Source organism: Molossus molossus, unplaced genomic scaffold, assembly GCF_014108415.1.
Source record: "Molossus molossus isolate mMolMol1 unplaced genomic scaffold, mMolMol1.p scaffold_m16_p_18, whole genome shotgun sequence".
NCBI classification, from domain to species: Eukaryota; Metazoa; Chordata; class Mammalia; order Chiroptera; family Molossidae; genus Molossus; species Molossus molossus.
The window spans coordinates 16,210,313-16,237,486 of NW_023425353.1; the positions used below are offsets into that span (position 1 = coordinate 16,210,313).

At 35.2% G+C, this 27,174-nt stretch overlaps 1 protein-coding gene across 1 annotated transcript in view; it reads left to right on the forward strand.

Annotated features, from left to right (window-relative positions):
- DNAH12 (dynein axonemal heavy chain 12) overlaps positions 1-27,174 on the forward strand; it is a 276,436-nt gene that overhangs the window by 89,828 nt on the left and 159,434 nt on the right. The window contains exons 20-31 of the mRNA XM_036266455.1: positions 7,612-7,797; positions 8,726-8,926; positions 9,916-10,110; positions 13,354-13,475; positions 13,568-13,850; positions 15,692-15,811; positions 16,387-16,543; positions 16,773-16,945; positions 21,642-21,794; positions 22,447-22,686; positions 22,983-23,228; positions 23,558-23,677. Coding sequence (XP_036122348.1) covers positions 7,612-7,797; positions 8,726-8,926; positions 9,916-10,110; positions 13,354-13,475; positions 13,568-13,850; positions 15,692-15,811; positions 16,387-16,543; positions 16,773-16,945; positions 21,642-21,794; positions 22,447-22,686; positions 22,983-23,228; positions 23,558-23,677 — 2,196 coding nt within the window. The remainder of the gene's footprint in view (positions 1-7,611; positions 7,798-8,725; positions 8,927-9,915; positions 10,111-13,353; positions 13,476-13,567; positions 13,851-15,691; positions 15,812-16,386; positions 16,544-16,772; positions 16,946-21,641; positions 21,795-22,446; positions 22,687-22,982; positions 23,229-23,557; positions 23,678-27,174) is intronic.

The following is a 27,174-nucleotide window of genomic DNA, read 5'->3' on the forward strand; positions in this document are numbered from 1 at the left end:
TGATCCAATTGTAACTGGGATTGTTTTCTTATTTCTCTTTTTGATAATTTTTTATTAGTGTATAGAAATGCAACAGATTTCTGAATATTAATTTTGTATTCTGCAATTTTAGTGAATTCATTTATTCTAATAGTTGGCGTCTCTAGGGTTTTCTATACATAGTTCAATATTATCTGAAAATTGTGATAGTTTTGCTTTTTCCTTTCTAATTTGTATAACTTATTTTTTTCTTGTCTGATTTCTGTGGCTAGAACTTCATACTGTGTTGAATAAAAGTGGTGAGAGTGGGCATCTGTGTCTTGTTCCTGATCTTAAAGGTAAAGCTTTCAGCTTTCTGCATTGAGCATGATGCTAGTTATTGGCTTATCATATATAACTTTATTATGTTGAAATATGTTCTCTCTATACCCACTTTGTTGAGAATTTTTAAAAATCACAAATGGATGTTGAATTTTGTCGAATGCTTTTTCTGCATCTATTGAGATGATCATACAATTTTTATCTTTGCTTTTGTTAATGTGGTGTATCACATTGATTTGTGAATATTGAACATTCTTGTATCCCTGGAACAAATCCCATTTGATCATGTTGTATGATGCTTTTAGTGCATTATTGAATTCGGTTTGCTAATACTTTGTTGAGAATTTTTACATCTCTGTTAATCAGGGATATTGGCCTGTAATTTTCTTTCCTTGTAGTGTCTTTGTTTGTTTTTTGTATCAGGGTAATGCTGGCTTCATAGAATTAGTTTGAAAGCATTCCTTCTTGAATTTTGTGGAATAGTTTGAGAAGGATAGGGATTAATTTTTCTTTACATTTTTGGTAGAATTCACCCCTGAAGCCTTTTGGCCCTATAAATAATTTTTGTTAACATCTGTTGTGAAATTTAAAAACTTGGAGAACCAGTGTCCTATAATATTGTGCTGGAAACAAAGTTGGTATTGGGTAGTATTGGTTAATTGCTTTTATTTATAAAAAATAATTTTTATGTACTTAGAATTTTATCATTAGTTTACTGTTTTTTTGTTTATTTTGTCTTACTTTTATTTACAGTAGATTTGTTGCAATATAATGCACATGTAATAAAACTCACTCTTTAAAATGTACAGTCAGTGGTTTCTTAGAATAGTCACAGAGCTGTGCAAACATCACCACTATCTAATTTGAGAACATCTTCATCACTTCAAAAGTAAGCCTATAATCACTAGCACCTTCTCCCAGACTCTAGCAACTACTAATCTACTTTCTATCTCTATGAATTTGTCTCAGACATTTCATATAAATGGAATCATACAATATGTGGCCTTTGTGACTGACTTCTTTCACTTAGCATGTTTCCAAGGTTCATCCATGGTGTAACATGTATCATACTTCATTCTTTTTTATTGATGAATAATATTCTATTGTATGGATATACTATATTTTGTTTCTCCATTCATTACTTGATAGACATTTATGTTGTTTCTACTTTTTAGCTACTATAAAAAATGTTGCTATGAATATTCATGTACAACTTTTGTGTGGGCATATGTTTCACTTCTCTTGGATATATACCTAGAAGTGGAATTATAGGGTCACATGGTAATTCTATTTTTAACTTTTGGTGGAACTGTCAGACTATTTTCCAAAGTTGCTGCACTGTCATACATTTCCACCAGCAATGTGGGTGTATGTGGGGGGCTTTCAATTTGTAAACATTCTTACCAACATTTGTTATTGTCCGTATTTTTTTATTGTAGCCATCCCAGTGGGTGTGAAGGGTATCTTGTGGTTTGGGTTTGCATTTACCTGCTGACTTATAATATTAAGCATCTTTCATGTGCTTATATGTTTTCTTTGGAGAAATATCTATTCAAATTTTTTGCCCATTTTAAAATTAGATGATTTCTCTTATTCAATTGTAGAGATTTTATATATCTAAATACAAGTCCCTTGTTAGATAATTTACAAAATATTTTTACCATTTATTTTATGGATTTAAAAAAATGTTTTTATTGATTTTTTAGAGAGAGAGGAAGGGAGAGAGAGATAGAAACATTGGTGTGAGAGAGAAACATTGATTGGCTGCCTCCTGCATGTCCTGACTGGGCATTGAGCCTACATCCCAGGCATGTGCCCCAATGGAGAATTGAATCGGGACCGCTCAGTCCATGGGACAATGCTCATTCTGCTGAGCCACACTGTCTGGGCTTATGAATTTTTTTCATTTTTATTTTCTTGATGTTGTGTTTTGAAACACAAAGTTTTAATTTTGATCTGTTACTTAATCTATTTTTTTCTTTTGTTGCTGGTACTTTTGGTGTCATATCTAAAAGCTATTGCCTAATCCATGATTATTTGCACATATATTTTCTTCTAAAAATTTTACATTCTTAATTTGTACATTTAGGTTTTGGATACATTTTGTTTTAATTTTTATATGTGATGTGAGGTAGGGATAGGATACATGGAGCTCCAGTTATTCCAACACCATTTGTTTAAAAAGACTATTAAATTTCCTTTGTACTTTTGTTGAAAATCAGTTGACTGTAAATGTGAGCGTTCTATTCTGGACTCTCAATTCTGTTCCATTGATCTGTATGTTTCTCTTTAGATTAGTGCCATACTGTCTCAATTATTATGGCTTTGTAATATGTTTTGAAATTGGTAAGTATGTGTCCTCCAACTTTATTCTTCTTTTCCAAGATTGTTTTGGATTGTTCTGGAGTCCTTGAATTTTCATGAGTTTTATGATTGGCTTATAAATTTGTACAAAAAAACAAAGGCAGCGGGGGGAGATGGTAGAGGCCATGTAGTCTCACTCTTATTCTGAGGGGGAAATAGTAGGTAGAGCAGTACAAAAATGCAGGGCAATGAAACCTTTAACTTGGAGAAACAAAATCATACTCCAAGGAAGCATCATCAACATCACCAGCAGCAGCAACATCAGAGGTCACTGCTTCTTCCAAAATCCTGTGAATGGATAACAGGCCAGCAGCCAAAATGAGGGCTTGATTGTTGACCTGAAGAATTTTAGTAACTCAGGAGAGAAGATGTTCATTCACTCAATATAACCTTCTCTGTGTGTGCAAGCTTTCTCCTGACATCACTAAAGAGGAAATGAGGAAACTATTTGAGAAATATGGGAAGGTGGGCAGTCTTCATTCATAAAGACAAGGGCTTCAGTTTTATTTGCTTGGAAACATGAACCTGCAGAAATTGCCAAAGTGGAGCTGGACTGACAACATGCCACTTCATGGAAGGCAGCTGCATGTGTGCTTGGCATGCCACAGTGCATCTCTTATCCTCCAAAACCTTTCTCAGTATGTGTCTAACAAACTGCTGAATGAAGCCTTTTATATGTTTGGGCAGGTGGAGAGGACTATAGTCATTGTGGATGATTGAAGAAGGCCATCAGGAAAAGGCATTGTTGAGTTCTCAGGGAAGTCAGTTGCTCAGAAAGCTCTGGGCACATACCTAGGTTGTGGGTTCGATCCCTGGTTGGGATGCAACCAATCAATGTTTTCTCTCGCATTGATATATTTTTCTCTCTCCTTTCTTCTCTAAAATAAATTTTAAAATCATACCTTTGGGTGAGGATATTTTAAAAAAGAAAGCTGAGATTTATATAGGGATCACAATGAATCTATAGATTGATTTGGGAAGTATTGCCATCTTAACAATATTAATTCTTCTAAAATATGAACATGGAGTATCTATTTATTTAGGTTTTCTTTAATTTCTTCTAACAATTTTCTATAGTTATCAGCATACAAGTCTTCTACATCTTTTATACTTTTTGATGCTATTGTACATGGGATTTTCCCCCTTTCAATTTTGGATTGTTTATTTCTAGTTTTTAGAAATACAGTTGATTTTTGTAAATTGATATTGTATCCTGCAACCTTGCTGAACTCATTTATTAGTTCTCACAGTTTTTAAATGAATTTCTTAGGATTTTCTGTATACAAGATCATGTCATCTAAAAATAGAGATAGTTTTACTTCTTCTTTTCCAGTATAAATGCCTTTTATGTGTTTATAGTCTGCTTAATTGGCTTACATATTGACTGTAGTGAGAGTCTTCTAGCTCAATATTTTTATCATTCAGGCACACAAATTGACTTTTGACCCTCAGGGAGAATACAACATGGTAGGAGAAATAGGCTATGGACAACTGGTTGTAATATAAAGCATAATGAAGAAATTCTTAGGTAGAGGACAGCAGTATCCTGTGAGAGAATGGGACATGGAGCAATTAATTTTGTCATTTGAAGAACAGATAAGGCTTTACTAAGGAGGTGACTAGAGTATAAGTAGATTTTCATGAACTTTGAATTGGATTGGGAAGAGGAAAAGATAACTATTTTTTTCATAACACATTTTTATTACTTAATATTTGAAGAACATATGTAACATGTATGTAAGTTATGAAGTATAATAAGAAAATGAACACCCATGAACCCTTTCCTCTACTTGAAAATTAGATAATCAATACTGCTGCTTCTCTCTGTTTCATCCCCTTAACAACCCTTAAAGAAAAGTGTATTATAAATTCTGTGTTTGTAATTCTCTGCTTTTTTGTTTTAGCAACTTGTATATAACAATTCATAAAAACTATATCATGGCCCAGACTGTGTGGTTCAGTGGATTGAGCATCATCCCGTGACTGAGAGGTTCCAGTTAGATTCCCAGTCAGGGCACATGCCTGGGTTGCAGGCTCAATCCCCAGTAGGGAACGTACAGGAAGCAGCCGATTGATTTTTCTCTTTCACATCGATGTTTCTATTTCTCTCTTCCTTCCTCTCTCTCTAAAAAATCAATAAAAACATATTTTAAAATAACTATATCATGTTTACGTAGTCTTCTGTGACCTGATTTTTTTGTTTTTGTTTTTTCACTCAACATTATGTTTCTAATACTCATCTACATTCTTGGGTGTAAGTGTAGTTCTTTCGTTTTCACTTCTAGATATTACTGCTTACCTAATTTATTGATTTTCCTACTTATAGTCAGTCATGTAAATAAATATCTCTTCTCTTACACTGCTTACATTCTACTTACATTTCATATTTCTTCTGTGAAGTGCCTGTTTATATCTTCTGAATCTTTTTTCTGTCATTGTTTGGTTGTTGTTTCTATTGTTAAATTTTTTTTTTTTTTATCCTCACCTGAGGACATTTTTCTACTTTTTGTTCAGGTAGAGTGGGATGGGGAGAGAGGAAGAGAGAGAGAAACATCGATGCGAAAGGGACACATCGAGTGGTTGCCACCCGCACGACCAAACAGGGCCGGGGACAAACCGCAACCGAGGTACATGCCCTTAGCGGGAACCGAACCCGGGTCTCTCGGGACCGCAGGCCGACGCTGTAACCGCTGAGCCAAACCGGCCAGGGCTGTTTCTATTGTTAAATTGTGGACTTTTTATAATGATATTATAGAGTATATATTATTTATAATTTTATAATATAGAATATAATCCAGCAATAATAGCACTTTGTCACTTATATAATAATGAATCTATCAGTACCTGGCGTTTATCTCTATTTATCTAGTTTTTCTTTAAGATGTTTTAATAATAAAGTTATATCGCTTCTCCAAAATAGCTTTGTACAACTTTCATTTGATTGATCCGTAGGCACTCTATTTTATTGTTGTTGAATTTGTAAATTGATCTATTTGTTAATTATGTTTTCTATCTGAGGCTGGTATATAGAAGTTCTATTTAACTTTTTATATTATTATTATTTTTTTATCCTCACTCAAGGACATTTTTACATTTATCTTGAGGTAGAGCGGGAGGGAGAGAAGGAAGGAAAAAAAGAGAAACATTGACATGAGAGAGACACATCGACTGGCTGCCACCCACACAACCCCAACCTAGACCGGGGACAAACTGCAACTGAGGTACATGCCCTTGCGGGAACCAAACCCAGGACTCTCTGGTCCACAGGCCAATGCTCTAACCACTGAGCCAGACTGGCCAGGGCAACTTTTTATATTATTTTAATATCCAGTCATTGTACATAGTAATCTGTGAACAATGTCAGTTTTTTCTTAATTTTTATTTCCAACATTATTCCTATTAATTTCTTCACTGGCTGAGATACTCAGTACAGTGTTGATTAGAAGTAGTCATAATAGGTATGCTAATCTTATTCCTGATTTTAAAGAAAATGTTCTAGACTGGAAACCAAAAAAACCATTAAAGAAAACAGGTAGTAAAATCTTGGACATTTCTAGTAGTGATATTTTTTCTGATGTATCTCCTTGGAAAGAAAAAGAAAAAAGGAAAAAGAAATAAATGTGGGACCACATCAAACTAAAAAGTTTTGCACAGCAAAGGAAACCATCAGCAAAATAAAAAGACAACCCACTGAATGGGAAGAACATATTTGCAGATACATCTGATAAGGGCTTAATAAAGAATTTATAAGACTCAACACACACACACACGAAAAAACAATCCAATTAAAAATGGGCAAAGGACCTGAATAGACCACTTCTTCAAAGAGGACATACAGATGGCCAATAGACGTATGAAAAGATGTTCAGCATCATTAATCAACAGAAATGCAAATTAAAACCACAATGAGATATTTACCTCACACTTGTCGGAATGGTTATCATCAATAAATTAACAAACAACAATAAATCAACAAATAACAAGTGTTGGTGAGCATGTAGAAAAAAGAAAATCCTAACACACTGTTTTTGGAAATGCAGATTGGTGCAGCCACTGTGGAAAAAATATGGAGTTACCTCAAAATATTAAAAATGGAATTGCCTTATGACCCAGTGGTTTCACTTCTTGGAATTTATCCAGAGAAACCTGAAACAGTAATTTGAAAGAATATATGTACCCCTATGTTCATTGTGGCGCTATTTACAATAGCCAGGATTTGGAAACAGCCCAGGTGTCCATAAGTAGATGAGTGAATAAAACCACCATGGTACATTTACATAATGGAATGCTACTCGGCTGTAAAAAGAAAAGAAAAGAAAATGTTGCCCTTTTCACAGCATGGATGGACCTGGAGAACATTATGCTAAGTGAAATAAGCCAGTCAGAGAAAGACAAGTACCATGTGATTTCACTCATATGTGGATTTAATGAACAAAATGAACTAACAAGCAAAAGAGAGATGGACCCATAGAAAAAAAAAGTTCTGATGTCAGTATCAAGAATGATAAAGTGTTTTTCTTGAATATCTAATTTTCATTTCCAAACAAAAGTTACATTTGGCATTTTTGTGCAGGCCTTTTCCCCATTCATGTTATGTGTATGTGTTTTCTTATAATATGTTATCTTATACTATATATTTCTACATATAACATGTATAACAACTTTGTATTTATATAATAATGCAACAATTTTAATTACTATAGTTTTATCATATACATTAATATCTTAAAGAGCATTTACCCCTCTTCTTTTTCACTCTTATAATTTTCCTAGCTATTTCTACATGTTTATTTGTGCAGAAGAGCTTTAAAATAATTTTGTTAGTTTGTCTCCTCCCTCTAAATCTAATAGAGATTTTGATTATACTCATTGACAATATTAGATAATTTTAAGTATATGTGTATGGAAGTCAAATGAGTGACTCGTTGTTTATATTTTTACCATTAGGAAAATATCCCCACTGTCTCCATCCTATGTAATCCAGGAATGAGAACACGTCACTGGAAGCAGATGTCAGAAATTGTAGGCTATGACTTGACTCCAGACTCTGGAACTACACTGAGAAAAGTTTTAAAATTAAACCTTACCCCATACTTGGAACAATTTGAAGTGATAAGTGCAGGTGCAAGCAAGGTAAATGTGAAGATCAACTGAACTATTTTCTTAAATGAGTTTGTTAATTAAATAATTGTGGTTTTGCTGTGACTGAATGTAGAGTACTGGATAGCAGTGGGAGTAGATGGGGGAAAGTGGTAGAAGATCACTCTCAACCCCACCCACAAAGTGTGTGTTTCTATCCTACTTCCTTGTCCTGAATCCAGACTAGAAATGACGCCTTTGTCCTCTTCTTAATCCTACCACATTCTGATATGCATGGATAATATGCCAGTCTTTTTTTTTAATCCTCACCCGAGGACATTTTTTGCATTTATCTTCAGATAGAGCAGGAGGGGAGAGATGGAGGATGAGAAAGAGTGAAACCTCGATGTGAGAGAGACATGTTGACTGGTTGCCACCCATCTGACCCCAAACGGGGCCAGGGACAAACTGCAACCAGGGTACTTGCCCTTAGTGGGAACCAAACCTGTGACTTTCTGGTCCGTGGGCCGATGCGCTAACCACTGAGAAAACCAGCCAGCGTGATAATATGCAAGTCTTGTTATATAATCTTTCCATTTAGAATATTGGGTGGATATGTTTGTGTGGCATGTGATGTGTTGTGTATGTATACTCCTCTAGGCTTCTTTAAATACACAGAAAACATCTTCAGATTATAGACTGAAGAAAAACTACTTTAGGGAAAGTCCAGGAGGTATTTTATTCTGATGTCTATTCTAGAACTGACAGCAGTAGTTTTCATATCAAGTGAATTTTTAAAAAACTGCATTATCATTCATTCTCCTTAGGAATTTTTAACTTGTTCAAAAAACTTTTCTAACTTAATTATGGTGTAACCAGATTATTTTAAGGCATGTGCTTACTGAGTTTATTAGGGAAAGCCAATATAGAAAATAACATTCATTTTTCGCCATCCTATTCTTTCTTCTTTCTTCCATTTTAGGAATTTTCATTAGAGAAGGCCATGCATACAATGATAGGAACTTGGGATGATATTGCTTTTCATATAAATCTGTATCGTGAAACTGGAGTCTGTATTCTTTCTTCAGTAGATGAAATTCAGACTATCCTTGATGATCAAATTATAAAAACTCAGACAATGAGAGGCTCACCTTTCATTAAACCATTTGAAAAAGAGATCAAGGTATGTTAAACAAGATAGTTCCTGGTCATTTGTAAAAATTGCAATCTTATTATATATATATACTTTTGTGGAAATAAGTCAGTTTGTTGGATAACTTTGGAGAAATACAGGAACAGATATTTAAAAACTCATGTGGAACTATATAGAACAGATCTGAGACTTTAACTCTAATGACTTTGAAAAGAAACAAATTATGTTTTATTAAAAATATCTTCTCCAATGACAGCAAATTTTGCAGAAATTTCTTGTCTAATAAGAGAGAATTTATAAGACATTTAAAAGCTCTTTTAGAGCTTTAAAAACAATAAAATATGAGGCCTAATCTCTTGATATATATCGGACCTTAGGCCATATATTTAAGAACCAAAGAGAGATTATATGAATGGCTTCAGTTAATGAAATGTCTTATCAAGTCTAGGAGACCTGTGAGAGTAAGGAGACTTTTTGTTTGTTTTTATCCAAATTGTGTTGATGTGGAGCAGGGTTTTTCACCCTAGCACTAAAGACATTTTGGGCTAAATAATTTATTGTTGCGAGGCCTGTCCTGCACATTGTAAGAAGTTTAGCAGTATCCCTGACTTTTACCCACTAGATGTAGTACCCTCATCTTGTCTGTTGTGACAGATGAAAATGTCTCCAGAAATTGTTGAATGTCATTTGGGTTGAGGGACAAAATATCCCCTAGGTTGATAACCATTGGTGTAGATCAGAATATATTCCTGGATGTTTTTTGGAGTTGGGATTGTTTACCTAGGAATTAGGAAATTGGTCTAAATAACTACAGTCATTTCCAGTTGTGAGTTCCAGTGATTTAGGAAAACTTCAGACCTCTTAGAGTTTTTCTAAACCCATGTGAGACACCCATACATGACTTAGAGCTGTTGTACATTGATTTTAAAATAGCAGTAAATTTTAAATGCACATGTATTGCTATAATTTATGGGTTTTCTTTAATAACTGGAATTTAGTGCACTATGCTTTTCATTAAGGCCTGGGAGGACCGTTTGATTCGAATACAAGAAACAATTGATGAATGGTTAAAAGTACAAGCTCATTGGCTATACTTGGAGCCCATTTTTTGTTCTGAGGATATCATGCAACAGATGCCAGAAGAAGGACGTCAATTTCAGACAGTAGACAGACATTGGAGGGACATCATGAAGTTTTGTGCAAAAGATCCAAAGGTGTAGTATTTGTTTTCTCTCTTACAAATAAAGGGGAACCTTTATTTTTGGCTATTTAAAAAAAGCATTTGGCCTTTTATCTGATTAAAAAAATAAAACCTGCTCATTGTATACAAACTATAAAGTTCAGAAAAATGTAAGAAAGCATAAAGCACTAAAATAATTTTACTTTTCAATTCATAAGATATACTACTGGTAATTTTTTTAAACCAAATTTATTGGGGTGACATTGATTAATAAGATTATATAAGTTTTAAGTGTACATTTTTATGGTACATGATCTATATATTACATTGTGTACCCACCACCCAAAGTCAAATCATCTTCTGTCACCATATACTTGACTTCTTTACCTTTACTACTCCTCACACCCCTTCTCTCTGATAACCATCATATTGTTGTCTGTGTCTATGAGTTTTTGTTTGTTTTTCTTATTTTTCATTTGTTGCTTTCAGTTTTACATCCCACATATGAGTGAAATCATTTGGTTCTTAACTTTTTCTATCTGATTTATTTAGCTTAGTATGATATTCTCAAGGCCCATCCATGTTGTTGCAAATGGCAGTATTTCTTTTTTTTTTTCTTATGGCTGAGTGGTTGTATATATGTACCACATCTTTATCCAGTCACCTATCAAAGGACACTTTAGTTGTTTTCATGTCTTGGCTACTGTGAATAATGCTGCAATGAATATAGGGGTGCATATATCCTTGCGAATAAATGTTTTCAAATTTTTTGGGTAGATACCCAGAAGAGGGGTTGCTGGGTCATATGGTAAGTCTATTCTTAATTTTTTGAGGAACCTTCATACTGTTTTACAAAGTGGCTGTACCAGTCTATGTCCCCACCAGCAGTGAATGAGAGTTCTTTTTCTTCACAACCTCTCCAACACTTGTTCTTGTCTTGTTGATAATAGCCATTCTAACGGGTGTGAAATGGTTATCTCACTGTAGTTTTGATTTGCATTTCCTTAATAGCTAGTGAAGTTGGGCAGCTTTTCATATATCTGATGGCCATTTGTATGTCTTTTTGGGAGAAGCACTCAGGTCCTTTGCTCATTTTTTTTTTTTTTTATCCTCACCCGAGAACATTTTTCCACTTTTTTTGTTCAGGTAGAGTGGGAGGGAGAGAGAGGAACAGAGAGAGAGAGAGAAACATCGATGTGAAAGGGACACATCGAGTGGCTGCCACCCGCACAACCGACCAGGGCCGGGGACAAACTGCAACCGAGGTACGCGCCCTTAGCGGGAACCGAACCCGGGTCTCTCAGGACCGCAGGCCAACGCTCTAACCGCTGAGCCAAACCGGCCAGGGCCTTTGCTCATTTTTTAATTGGATTGTTCATTTGTTTGGTGTTGAGTTGTATGTATTCTTTATATATTTTGGATTATAACCCCTTGTTGGGTGGTGGAACTGCTTTACATATACATTTAACTCACTTCTATGACATATACTCACTACTCCCTTCCTCTTGTAAAATAAATAGTAAAATAAAATAAAATAAAATAAAATAATAAAATAAAATAAAATAAAATAATAAAATAAAATAAAATAAAATAAAATAAAATAAAATAAAATAAAATAAAATAAAATAAAATAAAATAAAATAAAATGGAGAGAGAGAGAATGAGTAGTGCAGGTAATTCCACTCAATGCCTATATGCTTGGGAGTGAATGGAAAAAAGAACCTGCAGTTCTCTTAGTTGGTCTCACTGTGTCTTTCCTAGTGAGTATAGCACCTTATTGAATGTGAGTCTAATGTTGAAAGACATACTAATTATTTTTCATTTGCATATTATGCAAAGTCCATAGATACATGTCCACTTTTTAAAATCCAGTATTTTACTTAAGTAATTTGTTTCAATGCTGGATGAAAAAGTAGCTTTGCTGGACTTATTGAGAATAAATAGTACACTGATATTTATGAGTTACAAGGATTTTTGCCTTATATGTTGACTTTTGGGGAACTTTGTGAGACATAATTTACAGGTGAGATGTCAGCCAATTTTTTTTCTGCAAAGGGCCAGATGGTAAATATTTTAGGCTCTGTGAGACATGTTTTTTTTTTAATGATTTTTAAAATTTTTTATTTATTATTTATTTATGTTACAGATGTTTCTCCTTCTCCCCCCCCCCCAGACACCCTTCTCCCTATCCCACCCCCCCACCCCCCAATCAAGCACTGTTGTCTATAATTATTGGTTATACATACATGTACATAAATTCTTTGGTTTATCTCCTCCCTCCTCCTTGCCCCCCACCTCTGAAGTTTGTCAATCTGAATCATACTCCTTTCTATGTCTCTGGGTCTAGAGACATGGGTTTTTTTGTTTGTTTTTTCCAACTAGTCAACTTTGCTGTCATTGTAGCAAGAAAGTAGCCAGACAATTTGTAACTGAATGGATGTGCCTGTGCTACAGTAAAACTGTCTATAGACTGACATTTTTGTGAGCCATGAAATATTATTTTAATTTTTCTAACCTTTTAAAAGTGTAAAAATAATTCTTCACTGTGGGCCATACAAAAATTGGCAGCACAACGTATATGTACATTAAAACATCAAGTTGTACACCTTAAATATATACAATTTTTATTTGTTAATTATATATCATAAAACTGAAAAAATGAAAAATTGGTAGCAGGCTGAATTTAGCCTATGGGATGTAGTTTACCAACTCATACATGTAAATTGTTGTTTATAGTTGACAGTTATAAAAATTATATCACACACCAACCTAACAGACTCTTCCCACGTCACTCAAAAGAATATAGGAGAAGCCCTGGTCAGTTTGGCTCAGCGGTTAAAGTGTTGGCCCGAGGACTGAAGGGTCATGGGTTCAATCCCCGGTCAAGGGCACATACCTGGGTTGCAAGTTCAATCCCTGCCGTGATGTGTCTCTCTCACATTGATGTTTCTCTCTCTCTCCCTCCCTTACTTATACTCTGTCAAAAATGGAAAAATATTCTTGGGTGAGGATTAACAATAGCAACAAAAAGAGTATAGGAGAAATGAAAATATGCATGACAGTCATAACTTCTTATTTGTAACTAGAATCTTTGGGTTGATTAGAAGAGTTGTGGTTTATTGAATTTTGATAGTTTTCTATTACAAAAAAATTTTATGACAATTTTCATAAACCTTTTGACATTTTAACATTTTGACATATAATATAGATTAATGTTTAGGTTTTATAATTATATCTGTTATATAAGTGATGAACTGAATGAATGTGTCTCTTTTAGGTTCTTGCTGCTACTTCTTTAACAGGTTTATTGGAAAAACTACAGACCTGCAATGAACTTTTGGAGAAAATTATGAAAGGGCTTAATGCATATCTTGAAAAGAAACGACTTTTCTTCCCTCGGTATGATGGATAATCACTTGTGCTATAATTGAAAGTTTCTAATGTGTGATGAATTATAATTAAAGCTTTTGTATTTGCATGTTCTTCTCTAGTTTTTTCTTCTTATCTAATGATGAAATGTTAGAGATTTTGTCAGAGACCAAAGATCCACTTAGAGTTCAGCCTCATTTAAAAAAATGCTTTGAAGGCATTGCTAAATTGGAGTTCCTTCCCAACTTGGACATTAAGGCCATGTATAGCTCTGAAGGTGAGCGCGTGGAGCTGATTGCACTTATTTCCACGTCTGCAGCACGAGGTGCTGTGGAAAAGTGGCTCATTCAAGTGGAAGATTTAATGCTCCGGAGTATTCATGATGTGATTGCTGCAGCCAGGCTGGTGCGTTTCCTAGAATTTCATGTATACCTTATATTCTGTAAATGCTTTCTTTTAGGAGGTTTTGAATGGGTACCAGTAAATTAACACTTAAAGTTCTTACTATTTACATACAATCATTTATTACTTTATTTACTTTTTTGTTTCTAACAATAATATTAGTAAGAATTGATGATAATATGTAATTAAGTACTACAAAAGAATAACAATAAGGTGTATATAATTTAGAGGTAGGCAGTTAGAGGAAGTGAAATTGAAACTGAGACCCAAAGGACAAGTGGGAATGAACCAGGTAAAGAACAAGTAGAAGAGCATCTTAGCATCCTGTGTAAAGGCTCTGGAATCAGAAAGAACCTCAAACACAGGTATTAAAATGCACGATCTAGTTCACTTACTGCTGTTTACACTTAGTTACTTAAAATCTTGAAATGAGTTGAACAAACATTAAAGGAGGGTGTATATTTAAAAGAAACAGAACACATAGGCACTACATGTACCTCATTTGTGCTAATCCAGTTAACCTAACCTTGAATGATAAACTTCAGTATATTTCAGCTTTAGAGGACTACAAAGGAATAGTTGTGTAGTTAAAAAAATCATTTTAAAGGGTATTGCAGCCTTATATCCAGCAACTCCCTTTATGTGAGTGAGGTATCTTTTTTCTTTTACCAAGAGTCCTATGAAGCTCATCTTTCTGTTCAGTTTCAATGTTTCTGTAGATAAATCTTGATTTTCTCTCTCTCTTTTCTACTTAAGACTCTAAACAAACTAAAACACATAGGATAGAATCAACATTTTCCATTCAAGTATTCCATTAATAAGTATAGAAATTTGTCTTCTATGTACCTGGCAATGGCTTGTCCATTCTTTGAAAATCAAGCTTCTTTGAAGCTTAGGTTAGTTTGTCATTTGCATTTATTTCTAAATATTGCTAATCAAAAGGCATTTTAATAATAATATATTTATATCCTTATGTTTATATATAAATCATACTGAAAATGGTGTTATTATCTTATATTTAAGATGATGTTATATTAAATATAGTTTCATTAGCATCAACGTCATACTTTGTTCTTTAGTTGTTTATTTCAAGTTATAATTTGGATCTGCTATTATCATTTACTTTTGAATTAAGTTATTTTTAAAACCCCCAAATTCCTTTAAATATATAAAAAATGTTAGAAAGACATGAAAGTATACTTTGAACAAATTACAATTTGAACACTCTGTTCAATTACAATTGAACAAATGCAGGGTAAAGCAAAAGTAAGTTTACAGTTGTGAGTACATGAAACACAGTTTATTCTATTATTATTATTAATTACTGTATTATTTTCCATATGAAGAACTGTAAACCTACTTTTGCCCCACCCTGTATATGATTATTCAAATTATATTCTTTCTTCATACAAATTTTTAGAATTGCTATGGATTAATAATACAAGGGTTCTAACTACTAGTCCAATTTTCCACTAAATTATATAGTGGTCTTTTTAATGAAATCTTGGCATCAATATATATAATCTATTAGACTGATCTATTTTTTACAATTTAATAAGGCCTTTATATTTTATTATAATAGAAGCAATCTGTATTCTATTTAGAAAACTTGACAATTCCCCACAGCAAAAGAACATAAAAATTATATAAATATTTCAAAAATATAATCATAATTTATAAAGTATTTTCAGTTTTTTTTATATAGCAATCTAAATTTTTTCATGATTATATGATATTCTAGCCTACACTGTACCAAATATTCTGCTTTTCTATTGTTAGACATTTAGTTTATTTTTTTCCCTTTAGAAATATTTTAAAGTTAGAAATGCTTTATAATTATTCAGGCTTATCCAGACTCTGCAAGAAGAGACTGGGTTCGAGAGTGGCCTGGCCAAGTTGTACTTTGTGTTTCTCAAATGTTCTGGACTTCTGAGACACAGGAAGTTATAAGTGGTGGGACAAAGGTAAAGCATTATTGGATTTTATTTTATTTTATTTATTTGTTTTTTTAAATCTTCACCCAAGGATATTTTTCCATTTATCTTCAGATAGAGTGGTGGGAGGGATAGAGAGAGACATATATAGGAAGAAACATCGATGTGAGAGAGACACATCAATTGGTTGCCTCCCACATGACCTGACCAGGGCCAGGGACCCAACTGCAACCGAGGTTCATGCCCTTGTCCAGAATCAAAACTGCGACTCCTTGGTCTGCAGGCCAATATCCTAACCACTGAGCCAAACCAGCCAGAGAGTATTAATGGATTTTAAGTAACATTCTTTTCTACATGCAATAGTTTTCTTCTTTGCAAAGCCAGTCTTACCCTGAATTTCTACATGTAGCATTAAAATTATCCAATTCTTTGAAAATGTGTTGTTATATTTTATACTAGGCCTCAGCAAAACTTACTCTATTCTATAATTCATTTCTATATTGAGATATATTTTGAAGTCAGAATTGTTTTATATAAGTTAATACATTAAATACATATTTTAGGTATTATATAACATTGGTTTAATTGTTTTTTTTATTTTGTAGGGATTAAAGAAGTACTATAAGGAACTTCAGAATCAACTAAATGATATTGTAGAGCTGGTGAGAGGAAAATTGTCCAAGCAGACCAGGACTACTCTGGGGGCTTTGGTTACTATTGATGTCCACGCTAGAGATGTGGTCATGGACATGATTGATATGGGTTTGTGACTTTTTTCTTTAATAGTAATGATAAAATATCAGTAACTCTACAAACAAAGACTTAAATGTTTATTTTCTCTCTCAATATTTATCTTATATGATCTTTTCTACAAATTGGAAAACATGAATTGTTATAATATTTGCTATTATAAAAGAAGATAAAATACCCTTTTTTCAAATTATTTCCATTTCAGAATTATATGTCTTGTTTTACTTTTTTTCTTTTTTAGGTGTCTCACATGATACAGATTTCCAGTGGCTTGCTCAGCTTCGATATTATTGGGAATATGAGAATGCTCGAGTTCATATCATTAATTGCGATGTGAAATATGCGTATGAATATCTTGGCAACTCACCTCGACTTGTCATTACTCCTCTAACTGACAGATGTTACAGAACATTGGTATGCATTTAAATTATTTTATTTATTTTTAAAAATATTTTTCTTTATTGATTTTTAGAAAGTGAGGAAGGGGGAGAGAGAAAGATAAAAGCATCGATGAAAGAGAATATCAGTTGGCCACCTCCTGCATGCCCCTCCCTGGGGATCAGGCCCACATCCTGGGCATGTGCCCTGACCGGGAATCAAACTGGTGACCTCTTGGTGCATGGGTCCACGCTCAACCACTGAGCCACACCAGCTGGGCTGCATTTAAATTATTTTAATTCACACATTAAAGATTACTTTTTGGTGTGGTGTTATATTTTCTTGTCCAAATTGAACGTGGCTATTCTTATTTTATTCTCTTACCAGAGATAGTTGAATACAGCTATTCCTTCCTAATTCCACATTTCTTTTATGTAAAATTATAGTAATGAATATTTAATTTGGAGTGTTTTTGTAGAATACAAGAGTGTTTGCATTCTAATGTTTGAAAATTATGAGTCACTCCTATTGAAAAGGGAAGATACTGGGGATTTAAAGAGAAAACTGGAGCTTCAGAAAATAGTATTAGTTTTTGCAATGGAGTTGTGGGAGAGATGACAGGAAGGATGAGGAAAGTACATTTGGGCCTTAAAACTCGAAGTTTGTTCTGTTGAAAAGGAGGGAGAGAGCTAAAATGTAGGGATTTGGTGCTGAGGTCTGTGCTTGTTGGGAAGCTATGGAAGATATAGCTATGACTCTTACAAAATACAAACAAACAAACAACTGGGATTAGGGTTGCCAGATAAATTTGAATTTCAAATAAACAACAAGAAAATTTTTAGTATAAATATGTCCTAAATATTGCACAGGACATATTTATTCATTGTTTATCAGAAATTCAAATTTAACTGGGCATCCAATATTTAAATTTGTTAAATCTGGCAACCCTACCTGGAAATTGAGGAGGAGCATCAGGAAACATCAATCCACCTGTGCTGAGTAAATAAAATTAAAGTGTCTTTGACTGAGTTCTCTAGAAGTAGAGATGAATGGTAATTCTTGGGCAAATGATTTCCAGGGAATGCTCTCAGTAAACACCTGTAAGGAAGTGAGGAAAGCAGGGGGAAAAGCTAAGGAAAGATGTGATTTCATCAGATATATATTCTTAGCATGATCTCACAGGGAGCTTTGGAGCATGAAATTTCATCACAAAGGTATCCCACTTTAAGTCAAAAGGGTCTGCCTTTAAATCTCTTTATAGTTATTGGCTATGGGTCACCCTTGGGGTTAGGGGTGTAAGTGAGCTTTCAGGTATATGCTAGCGGGGTAGCTTCTATTAGTAGAGAGCAATTTTCAGGAGAAAAGAACAGTTGGTAGCTGTTTGTAGCTGACACTCCAGTAGTTGGGGGATAGAGGCAATGACCAGTAAAGGGATCCTGGGTAGGATACTAGTGTGTCTACAATAAAATGTTTTACCAAACCCTCTAATTTCTCAGGAAGCTACCTAAGGGCAAAGACTATGTCTGTCTTGTTTTCTACTCTAGCGGCGAACAAGCACATAATTACTCTCTGAATATCTGTTGAGGAAGTGAATCTTAAGCTTCTATGTCCTATCTGGGACCTCAGTGAAATCCAAAGCTATGAATACTTGTGAGATGGAAGCTCACAACTTTTTTTTTTTTACTGTTGGATATATTACAGATGTTCCTCATTTTTTTCCCATTGACCCCCTCCTCCCCACTCCCGCTCCCCACACTGTTGTCTGTGTCCATTGGTTATGCATATAAGTTCTTTGGTTTGTTTCTTCCCACCCCCTAACCCCCTTCTCTTTGAGGTTTGTCAGTCTAGCACCCAGTTTGTTCTTCTTAATCCCTTCACCTTTTTCACCCATTCCCCCAACCCCCCTCCCATCTGGCAACCAACAAAATGTTCTCTGTATCTGTGAGAATGTTTCTGTTCTGCCTGTTCATTTTGTTTGTAGATTCCATTGTTGATAGATAATGTATTCATTGCCATTTTGTTTGTTCTTATATTTTATCTTTTTCTTCAAAAAGAGCCTTCATCATTTCATATAATAACGGTTTGGTGGTGATGAACTCCTTTAACTTTTTCTTGTCTGGGAAACTATATGGCCATCAATTCTAAATGACAGCTTTGCAGGATAGAGTAATCTTGGTTGTAGGTTCTTGCTTTCCATCACTCTGAATATTTCTTGCCACTCCTTTCTGGCCTGCAAAGTTCTTTTGAGAAATCAGCTGACAGCCTTATGGGAACTCCCTTGTAGGTAACTAGTTGCCTTTCTCTTGCTGCTTTTAAGATTGTCTCTTTGTCGTGAACCTTTTGCATTTTGATGATAATGTGTCTTGGTGTGGGCCTCTTAGGGTTCGTCTTGAGGCAATAACTGAAATAAAGAATAATTTACACAGATTCAATAGTAGAGTAGGTAAAGCCAAGAAGCAAACCATCGATTTGGAATCTAAGGAAGCAAAAAACACCCAATCAGAACATCAAAAAGAAAAAAGAATAAAAAAAATGAGGGTAGTGTAAGGAGCCTCTGGGACAACTTCAAGCATGCTAACATTCGCATCTTGAATGTTGGGGGTGCCAGAAGGAGAAGAGAGAGAACAAGAAATTGAAAACCTATTTGAAACAATAATGGCAGAACACTTCCCTAACTTGGTGAGGGAAACAGACATACAAGTCCAGGAAGCACAGAGAGTCTCAAACAAGACGAAGCTCACAACGTTTGAGTAGTAATATCAGAAGCACATTAAACACTTGTATACAGCACTAGATTGAAAAACAAAAGACTCCTAGTATATGTATTATCCATAATAAAAGGAACACAGTTGTAAGTATTTTCTTGAGATTATAAAGGGAGAGGTTTCCAGCAAACAAATTAATGGACATTAACAGTGTAGCATCTATCATAAATTTAAGATAGATAAAATATCATTGATATTGCTTTTTAGATGTCTATTGTTTTATATTAGTAAATGTAAAAATATTTATGATTTTTATAGGTTTGTTTATTATTTATTTTTATTTTATTTTATTTTTTTATCCTCACCCGAGGACATTTTTCCTTTTTTTTTTTTTGTTCAGGTAGAGTGGGAGGGAGAGAGAGGAACAGAGAGAGAGAGAGAAACATCGATGTGAAGGGACACATCGAGTGGCTGCCACCCGCACAACCGACCAGGGCCTGGGACAAACTGCAACCGAGGTACGTGCCCTTAGCGGGAACCGAACCCGGGTCTCTCAGGACTGCAGGCCAACGCTCTAACCGCTGAACCAAACCGGCCAGGGCTATTATTTATTTTTAAAATAGGCTGTTTAAAGAGCAGTTTTAGGTTCTCAGCAAAATGAAGTAGACAGTACAAGAGTTCCCATAAACCTCCTGATTTCCTATATGTACAGCCTTGTGTCCTTTAATCTTATTTTTCCTAAAAGGAGTTAAATTTCTCAAACTTTCAGTAGTTTTTGTGAAACAAACTTCATAGTTATAGAGTTGACTGTAATCTATATACTTCTGAACATGTTCAGCCCTGGCCAATTTGGCTCAGCGGTTAGAGTGTCAGCCTGCAGACCAGAGAGGCCTGGGTTCAGTTCCCCCTAGGTCATGTACCTCAGTTGCAGTTTGTCCCCAGCCTCGGTTGGAGTCATGTGGGTGGCAACCACTCATTGTGTCTCTCTCACATTGATATTTCTCTCTCTTCCTCCCTCTCTCGCTCCCGCTTTATCTTAAGATAAATGCAAAAATGTCCTCGGGTGAGGATAAAAAATTAAAAAGTAAAATAATAAAATAAACTTGTTCAGCCACTATTCTAGTCATTTTGGGGACACAGACAGCATTCAGATATTACTGATGTTGTGTTCATTGAAATTAAGGACTAATTGAGAGGAAAAAATGTACATACTTAACTGTAATGCAAGGTAGAAAGCAATACTACTGGTAAGAGAAGTACAGAACAGTGTTATAGGAATGGAGAACATACCAAACGTATCAGGATCAATAGCCAGGGTGAATCATAGATAAAACTGTATAATAGGTCATAAGTTTCTCTTCCAACTGATGGGCCTGTGATTCATAACACTAATTTTCAGGTGTTTACTCTCTTTGAGGCTAGCCAAGAGATTGTCATTATTGAACTCTATAATTATCTCCACAGTCACTTCTAATTAAACCTTTCTGGCCAAGTTTTAACACCTCAAGGCTAGATTTTCTTTGTTTTTAAAGGCAAATATAATATACATAAATTATTAAAAGATAAGGAGATTTTGATAAATTTTCACTCTTTTAAAACTCTATAAACTGATTATTCTTTGTGCTGCTAGAAAATTGTGTGCTAAAAATTAACTGAACAATATAATTGTATTACTGCCTCTCTAAAGTCACAACTAAAATTAAATCGATCCATTTTGTAAGCAATTATCTAAGGTTTTGTGTGTTTTTTAATCCTTACTCGAGGACATTTTTCCTTTTTTTGTTCAGATAGAGTGGGAGGGAGAGAGAGAAACATCAATGTGAAAGGGACACATCTCTTGGCTGCCTCCCACACGACCCCAGGGCCAGGGACAAATCACAACTGAAGTACCTGCCCTTGACCAGAATGGAACCCAGGGCTTATTGGTCCGCAAGCCAATGCTCTAACCACTGTGCAAAACCGGCCAGGGCTTTTTTTCCTTTTTCTGTTAAGCATGAATTTCTTTTCACATAAGTTTTTCTTTTCAGATAGGTGCCTTCTATTTAAATCTTGGAGGTGCTCCAGAGGGGCCAGCAGGCACAGGAAAAACGGAAACCACCAAGGACTTGGCTAAAGCTCTTGCTGTACAGTGTGTGGTATTCAACTGTTCAGATGGGCTAGATTATCTAGCAATGGGAAAGGTAAAGTTACATTTTAAATGTTATAAACTTACAGCTAGGTCTCACTAGATAAAATGAAGCAAACTCATGTTTAAACATTTGAATATGGTTTAAGCATTACTTGAACCTTTGTTTTGTTGTAGACCAACGAGACAGACCAGACTCAGACTCCAAACTGGGTTCAAATTAAGAGAGCTTTATTAGCCGCACAGTCGCTGTCCCATCCTACGCAGAGGAGAGAGCAGCCCCGAGCTCAGGGAGTGGGTTTCTTATATAGTTGTCTTAGCCCCTGTTAAGGAATTTGGGCTAAAAGTTTGGGAGCAAGCAAGCATTTACAGAAGCTGATATCTGCGGTTAGCTGTTATGACTGAGGGACGGTTCTCACAATGCAATGGTTATCTATACAATATAATGGTTATCTATTAACTCTGGCTGCTAGTTCTTGCTATTCTTTTAAAGTCTAGGGGGTAAGGTGTGCCTAATGGGAAAAATTTTTACTGTATGTTCGCATAGCATGTGTTTGTCCTTTACAGTTTTAGAAGTAAATACATTGTTTATATCCTTGGGCTTTTATTAAGCTTAACTGTCAATTTTGACTTATAAGGTTAAATACTTGTTTTAACAAGTGATGCCTTTTCTTAAGAAAAATCATCTCCCTTTTTCTTGTCGTTAGTTTTTTAAAGGATTGGCTTCTTCTGGTGCTTGGGCTTGCTTTGATGAATTTAATCGAATTGAGTTGGAAGTGTTGTCGGTGGTAGCTCAACAGATCCTTTGCATTCAGAGAGCCATTCAGCAAAAGTTGGAAGTATTTGTTTTTGAAGGGACAGAACTTAAACTCAATCCCAACTGTTTTGTAGCTATTACCATGAATCCTGGCTATGCAGGACGTTCTGAATTGCCAGACAATCTTAAGGTAATATTTTTTAAGAGGGTACGTTTGTTAACCAAAAGTTTTCTCACATATATTTGTAATTTCCCTTTTCCATTTCCTGTATGGCAAACCTCCAAAAAATTTTTTTAGATGCCTAAAAATTATTAAAGTACATAAAAACTATTAAAGTGCTAGTGAAAAATTACACAGTTAATGAAAAGGTGCTGCATTGAGGGAATAAACTTGAATATTAACATAATATCTTTGGGTACTTATGCTCCACTTTAAAAATGGTTTTCTTTATGTAAATGATACATTTCATTTATTATATACTTCAGGTTCTTTTTAGAACAGTGGCTATGATGGTTCCAAACTATGCCCTCATAGCAGAAATCTCCCTCTACTCCTATGGATTTTTGAATGCAAAACCTCTGTCTGTGAAGATAGTAATGACCTATAGGCTTTGCTCAGAGCAGCTCTCATCGCAGTTTCATTATGACTATGGAATGCGAGCAGTGAAAGCAGTTTTAGTGGCTGCTGGAAACCTAAAACTAAAATTTCCAGATGAAAATGAAGATATACTTGTAAGTATTAAATATATACACTGTGAAAGCTTGAGTAGAAAGATAATTTTTTAGTGAGGTTGATCAGGAACTATAAATAGGCAAACAACAACAAAAAGAATTCTTGCTTTGAGTCTTTTTATTGGGGTTGAAATGTTAGTTTAGTAGTTATGTTATTCATTATACTTTATATGAATGGAAGGATGTTTTTGGCTTGATAAGCATAGTGTTGGCTTTTCAGTAGGGGGATTCCATGGAACAATGTAAAAGAAACTTTGACTTTGGGCCTGGGGGAGGAGAGGGCAAATACTGGCAATTAACTTAATAATGCACATTTTGGATGATTTTAGCTTCTTCGATCAATTAAAGATGTAAATGAACCAAAATTTTTATCACATGATATACCCTTATTTAATGGAATAACTAGTGACTTATTTCCTGGTATTAAACTTCCTGAAGCTGACTATCATGTAAGTAAACTTCTGAGAGTGACTTATTTTGCAAATAAACTTATCTGATGACTTGATGGTTTACAGAGTTTTATTGAATTATTCTGTTTGGAGGATAAGCCCCTATTTTGGTCATCTTAATATGAAAATGACTAAATTTTAGTACCCTCTATTATATACCAGGGTTAACAAGGTGCAGGTCAAAGACAATGATTGTCGTAAGAGAATAAGTATTTTATTTTCTATCTGATGATTTATAATACTTACTACTATGTAAATACATAGTACTACTATGAAGTTCACTGTTGTGTACTTCAGCAGGTAAAAAAGATGGTAAACTAAAAGTGGTAAAACATCTTATAGTTAACATAAGGATTTATTTCTCAGATTTAAATAATATGCTGGCTTTTTTTTCTAGGAGGAAATAAACCATGTGCATAAGGCATGTTATATATATATATATGAGTGCCTGCTGTTTATGGCTGTTATATAATGTAAAATCAAAATAAAATTTAAAATTAATAACAAACAAAATAATCTCAATTTATAATTTTTTGTTTGTTTGTTTTGCTACTTTTCACCTGAGGCTATTTTTTTTTTTTATCAGAAGTGTGAGTTTATTAATTTTTGTTACAGATGTTTCTCCTTTTTCCCCCACTGATTCCCCCGTCCCTCTCCCTTCCTGCCCTGTCCCCAGTTTGTTGTCCATGTCCACTGTTCATGCATACATGTATATAAGTTCTGTGGTTTATCTCTCCCCCACCATCCCCTGAGGCTATTTTTTTCCCCATTGATTTTTAGATAGAGTGGAAGGGAGGGACAGAGAGGGAGAGAGAGAGAGAGAGCAAGAAACATTGAAGTGAGAGAGACACATGGATTGGTTGTCTCCTGCACAGCATAACAAGGATTGAACCTGCAACCCAGGTAAATGACCTTGACTGGGAATTGAACCCGCAACCCGAAGACCAATGCTCTACCACTGAGCTAAACCAGCAAGGGCAAAACAATCTCAATTTTTTTTTTTATCCTCACCCGAGGACATTTTTTCGTTTTTTGTTCAGATAGAGTGGGAGGGGGAGAGAGAGAGAGAGAGATAAACATCGATGTGAAAAGGACACATTGAGTGGCTGCCTCGTGCATGACCCAACCAGGGCCAGGGACAAACTGCAACTGAGGTACGTGCCCTCAGCGGGAACCGAACCCAGGTCTCTCTGGACCACAGGCCGATGCTCTAACTGCTGAGCCAAACTGGCCAGGGCAAAACAATCTCAATTTAATGAGACAGCTAACAGACAGCTAAAACTAAATTGTGACATTATGGTAGCTTCTATGGTAAAATGTACAGTGAAGATTCTTTGGAGTTCAGTATTCATAACTACCTTATACCATATGATGATTCAATTATTTCACCTCTTCTCTCTATTGATATTACTGTAAAATATTTTTTTGTTTGTTTGAACTTTTCTATCATTAAGTTATCACTTGGCTTAAAGGCAACTTTACTTTTTAGCCTCCTTTTCTTTTTAATCTTCAAACTCAAATACTAATATATATAATATGATCATATCAGATTAAGGTGATTCTAGGGTATTTTCATCACCAACAACCAATTCTGATTATCTGGGCAATCATTCATTTATGAAACTAACTACCTAGAATTTGTGTCACACTCCATAAATTAGGGCTCAGTCCTACAAAACTGCCCCTCACTTCTGACAGCAGTCGCAAATTGTAGGCCACCTGCCCCTCACTTCTGACAGTAGTCTCAAGTTGTAGGCCACCTGTGCTTCAGTGGTTTCTACAACTCCTCTCCCAGGTTTGATAATTTGCCAGAACAGCTCACAAAACTCAGAAACACAGTTTATTTATGTTTACTGGCTTATTATAAAGGATACAACTCAGGAAGAGTTGTATAAAGTAAGGTATGGGGAGTTGGCAGAGGTGGAGCTTCCACGCCCTAAGTGTGTCGCCCTCCCTGCAACTTGGTATGGTCACCAAACCAGAAGCTCCCTGAATCTCCCTGTTCAGTATTTTTTTCAAATTATTTAATTTATTTTTGTTACAGATGTTTCTCCTTTTTCCCCCACTGATTCCCTCCACCCCCCTCCCTGCCCTGTCCCCAGCTTTGTTGTCCATGTCCATAGTTCATGCATACATGCATATTAGTTCTGTGGTTTATCTCTCCCCCTCCACACCCTCTTCTGGGGATTGTCATCTGTACCCCACTTCCACATCTCTGGGACTACCCCATTCCTCAGACTGTTATGTTCATTATATTCCACAAGTAAGTGAGATCATATGATACTTGTCTTTCTCTGTTTGACTTCTTTCGCTTATGATGATACTTTCCAGGTCCCTCCATGTCGTTTCAAAGGATAAAAGTACTTTCTTTCTTACAGCTGCATAGTACTTCATTGTGTATATGTACCACTGCTTTTTTATCCATTCGTCTACTGATGGACACTTGGGCTGTTTCCAGATCTTAGCTATTGTAAATAGTGCTGCTATGAACATGAGGGTACATATATTCTTTCTGATTGGTGTTTCAGGCTTCTTAGGGTATATTCCTAGAAGCGGGATCACTGGATCAAATGGAAGTTCAATTTTTAATTTTTTGAGGTAACACCATATTGTTTTCCATAGTGGCTGCACCAGTCTGCATTCCCACCAGCAGTGCACTAGAGTCCCCTTTCCTCCACAGCCTCGCCAACACTTGTTTGATGATTTGTTGATGGTGGCCATTCTGACAAGTGTGAGGTGATACCGCATTGTTGTTTTAATTTGCATCTTTCTGATGATTAGTGACGTTGAGCATTTCTTCATATGTCTCTTGGCCATTTGTATGCCCTGTATGGAGAGGTGTCTATTCAGGTCCTCTGCCCATTTTTTAATTGGGTTCTTTGTCTTCCTTTTGTTGAGTTGTATGAGTACTCTATATATTTTGGGAATTAACCCCTTATCTGATGTATCATTGGCAATGATGTTCTCCCATACAGTGGGTTGCTTTTCCATTTTGATGGTTGTTTCTTTTGCTGTGCAGAAGCTTTTGAGTTTGATGTAGTCCCATGTGTTCGTTTTTTTCTTTGTTTCTGTTGCCTTAGGTAATGTATCAGTGAAAATTCTACTGCATATGATGTTTGAAATTTTGTTGCCTACATTTTCTTCTAGAATTTTTATGGATTCATGGGTCACATTTAAGTCTTTTATCCATTTTGAGTTTATTTTTTTGTATGGTGTAAGTTGATGGTCTAGTTTCATTTCTTTGCATGTAGCCGTCCACTTTTCCCAACACCATTTATTAAGGAGGCTGTCTTTACTCCACTGTATGCTCTTGCCACCTTTGTCAAATATTAATTGAGCATATTGCCTTGGGTCCATTTCTGGGTTCTCTGTTCTATTCCTCTGGTCTGTATGCCTGTTCTTGTGCCAGTACCAGGCTGTTCTGATTACAGTGGCTTTGTAGTATAACCTGAAATTGGGTAATGTGATCCCTCCAACTTTGTTCTTCTTTTTCAAGA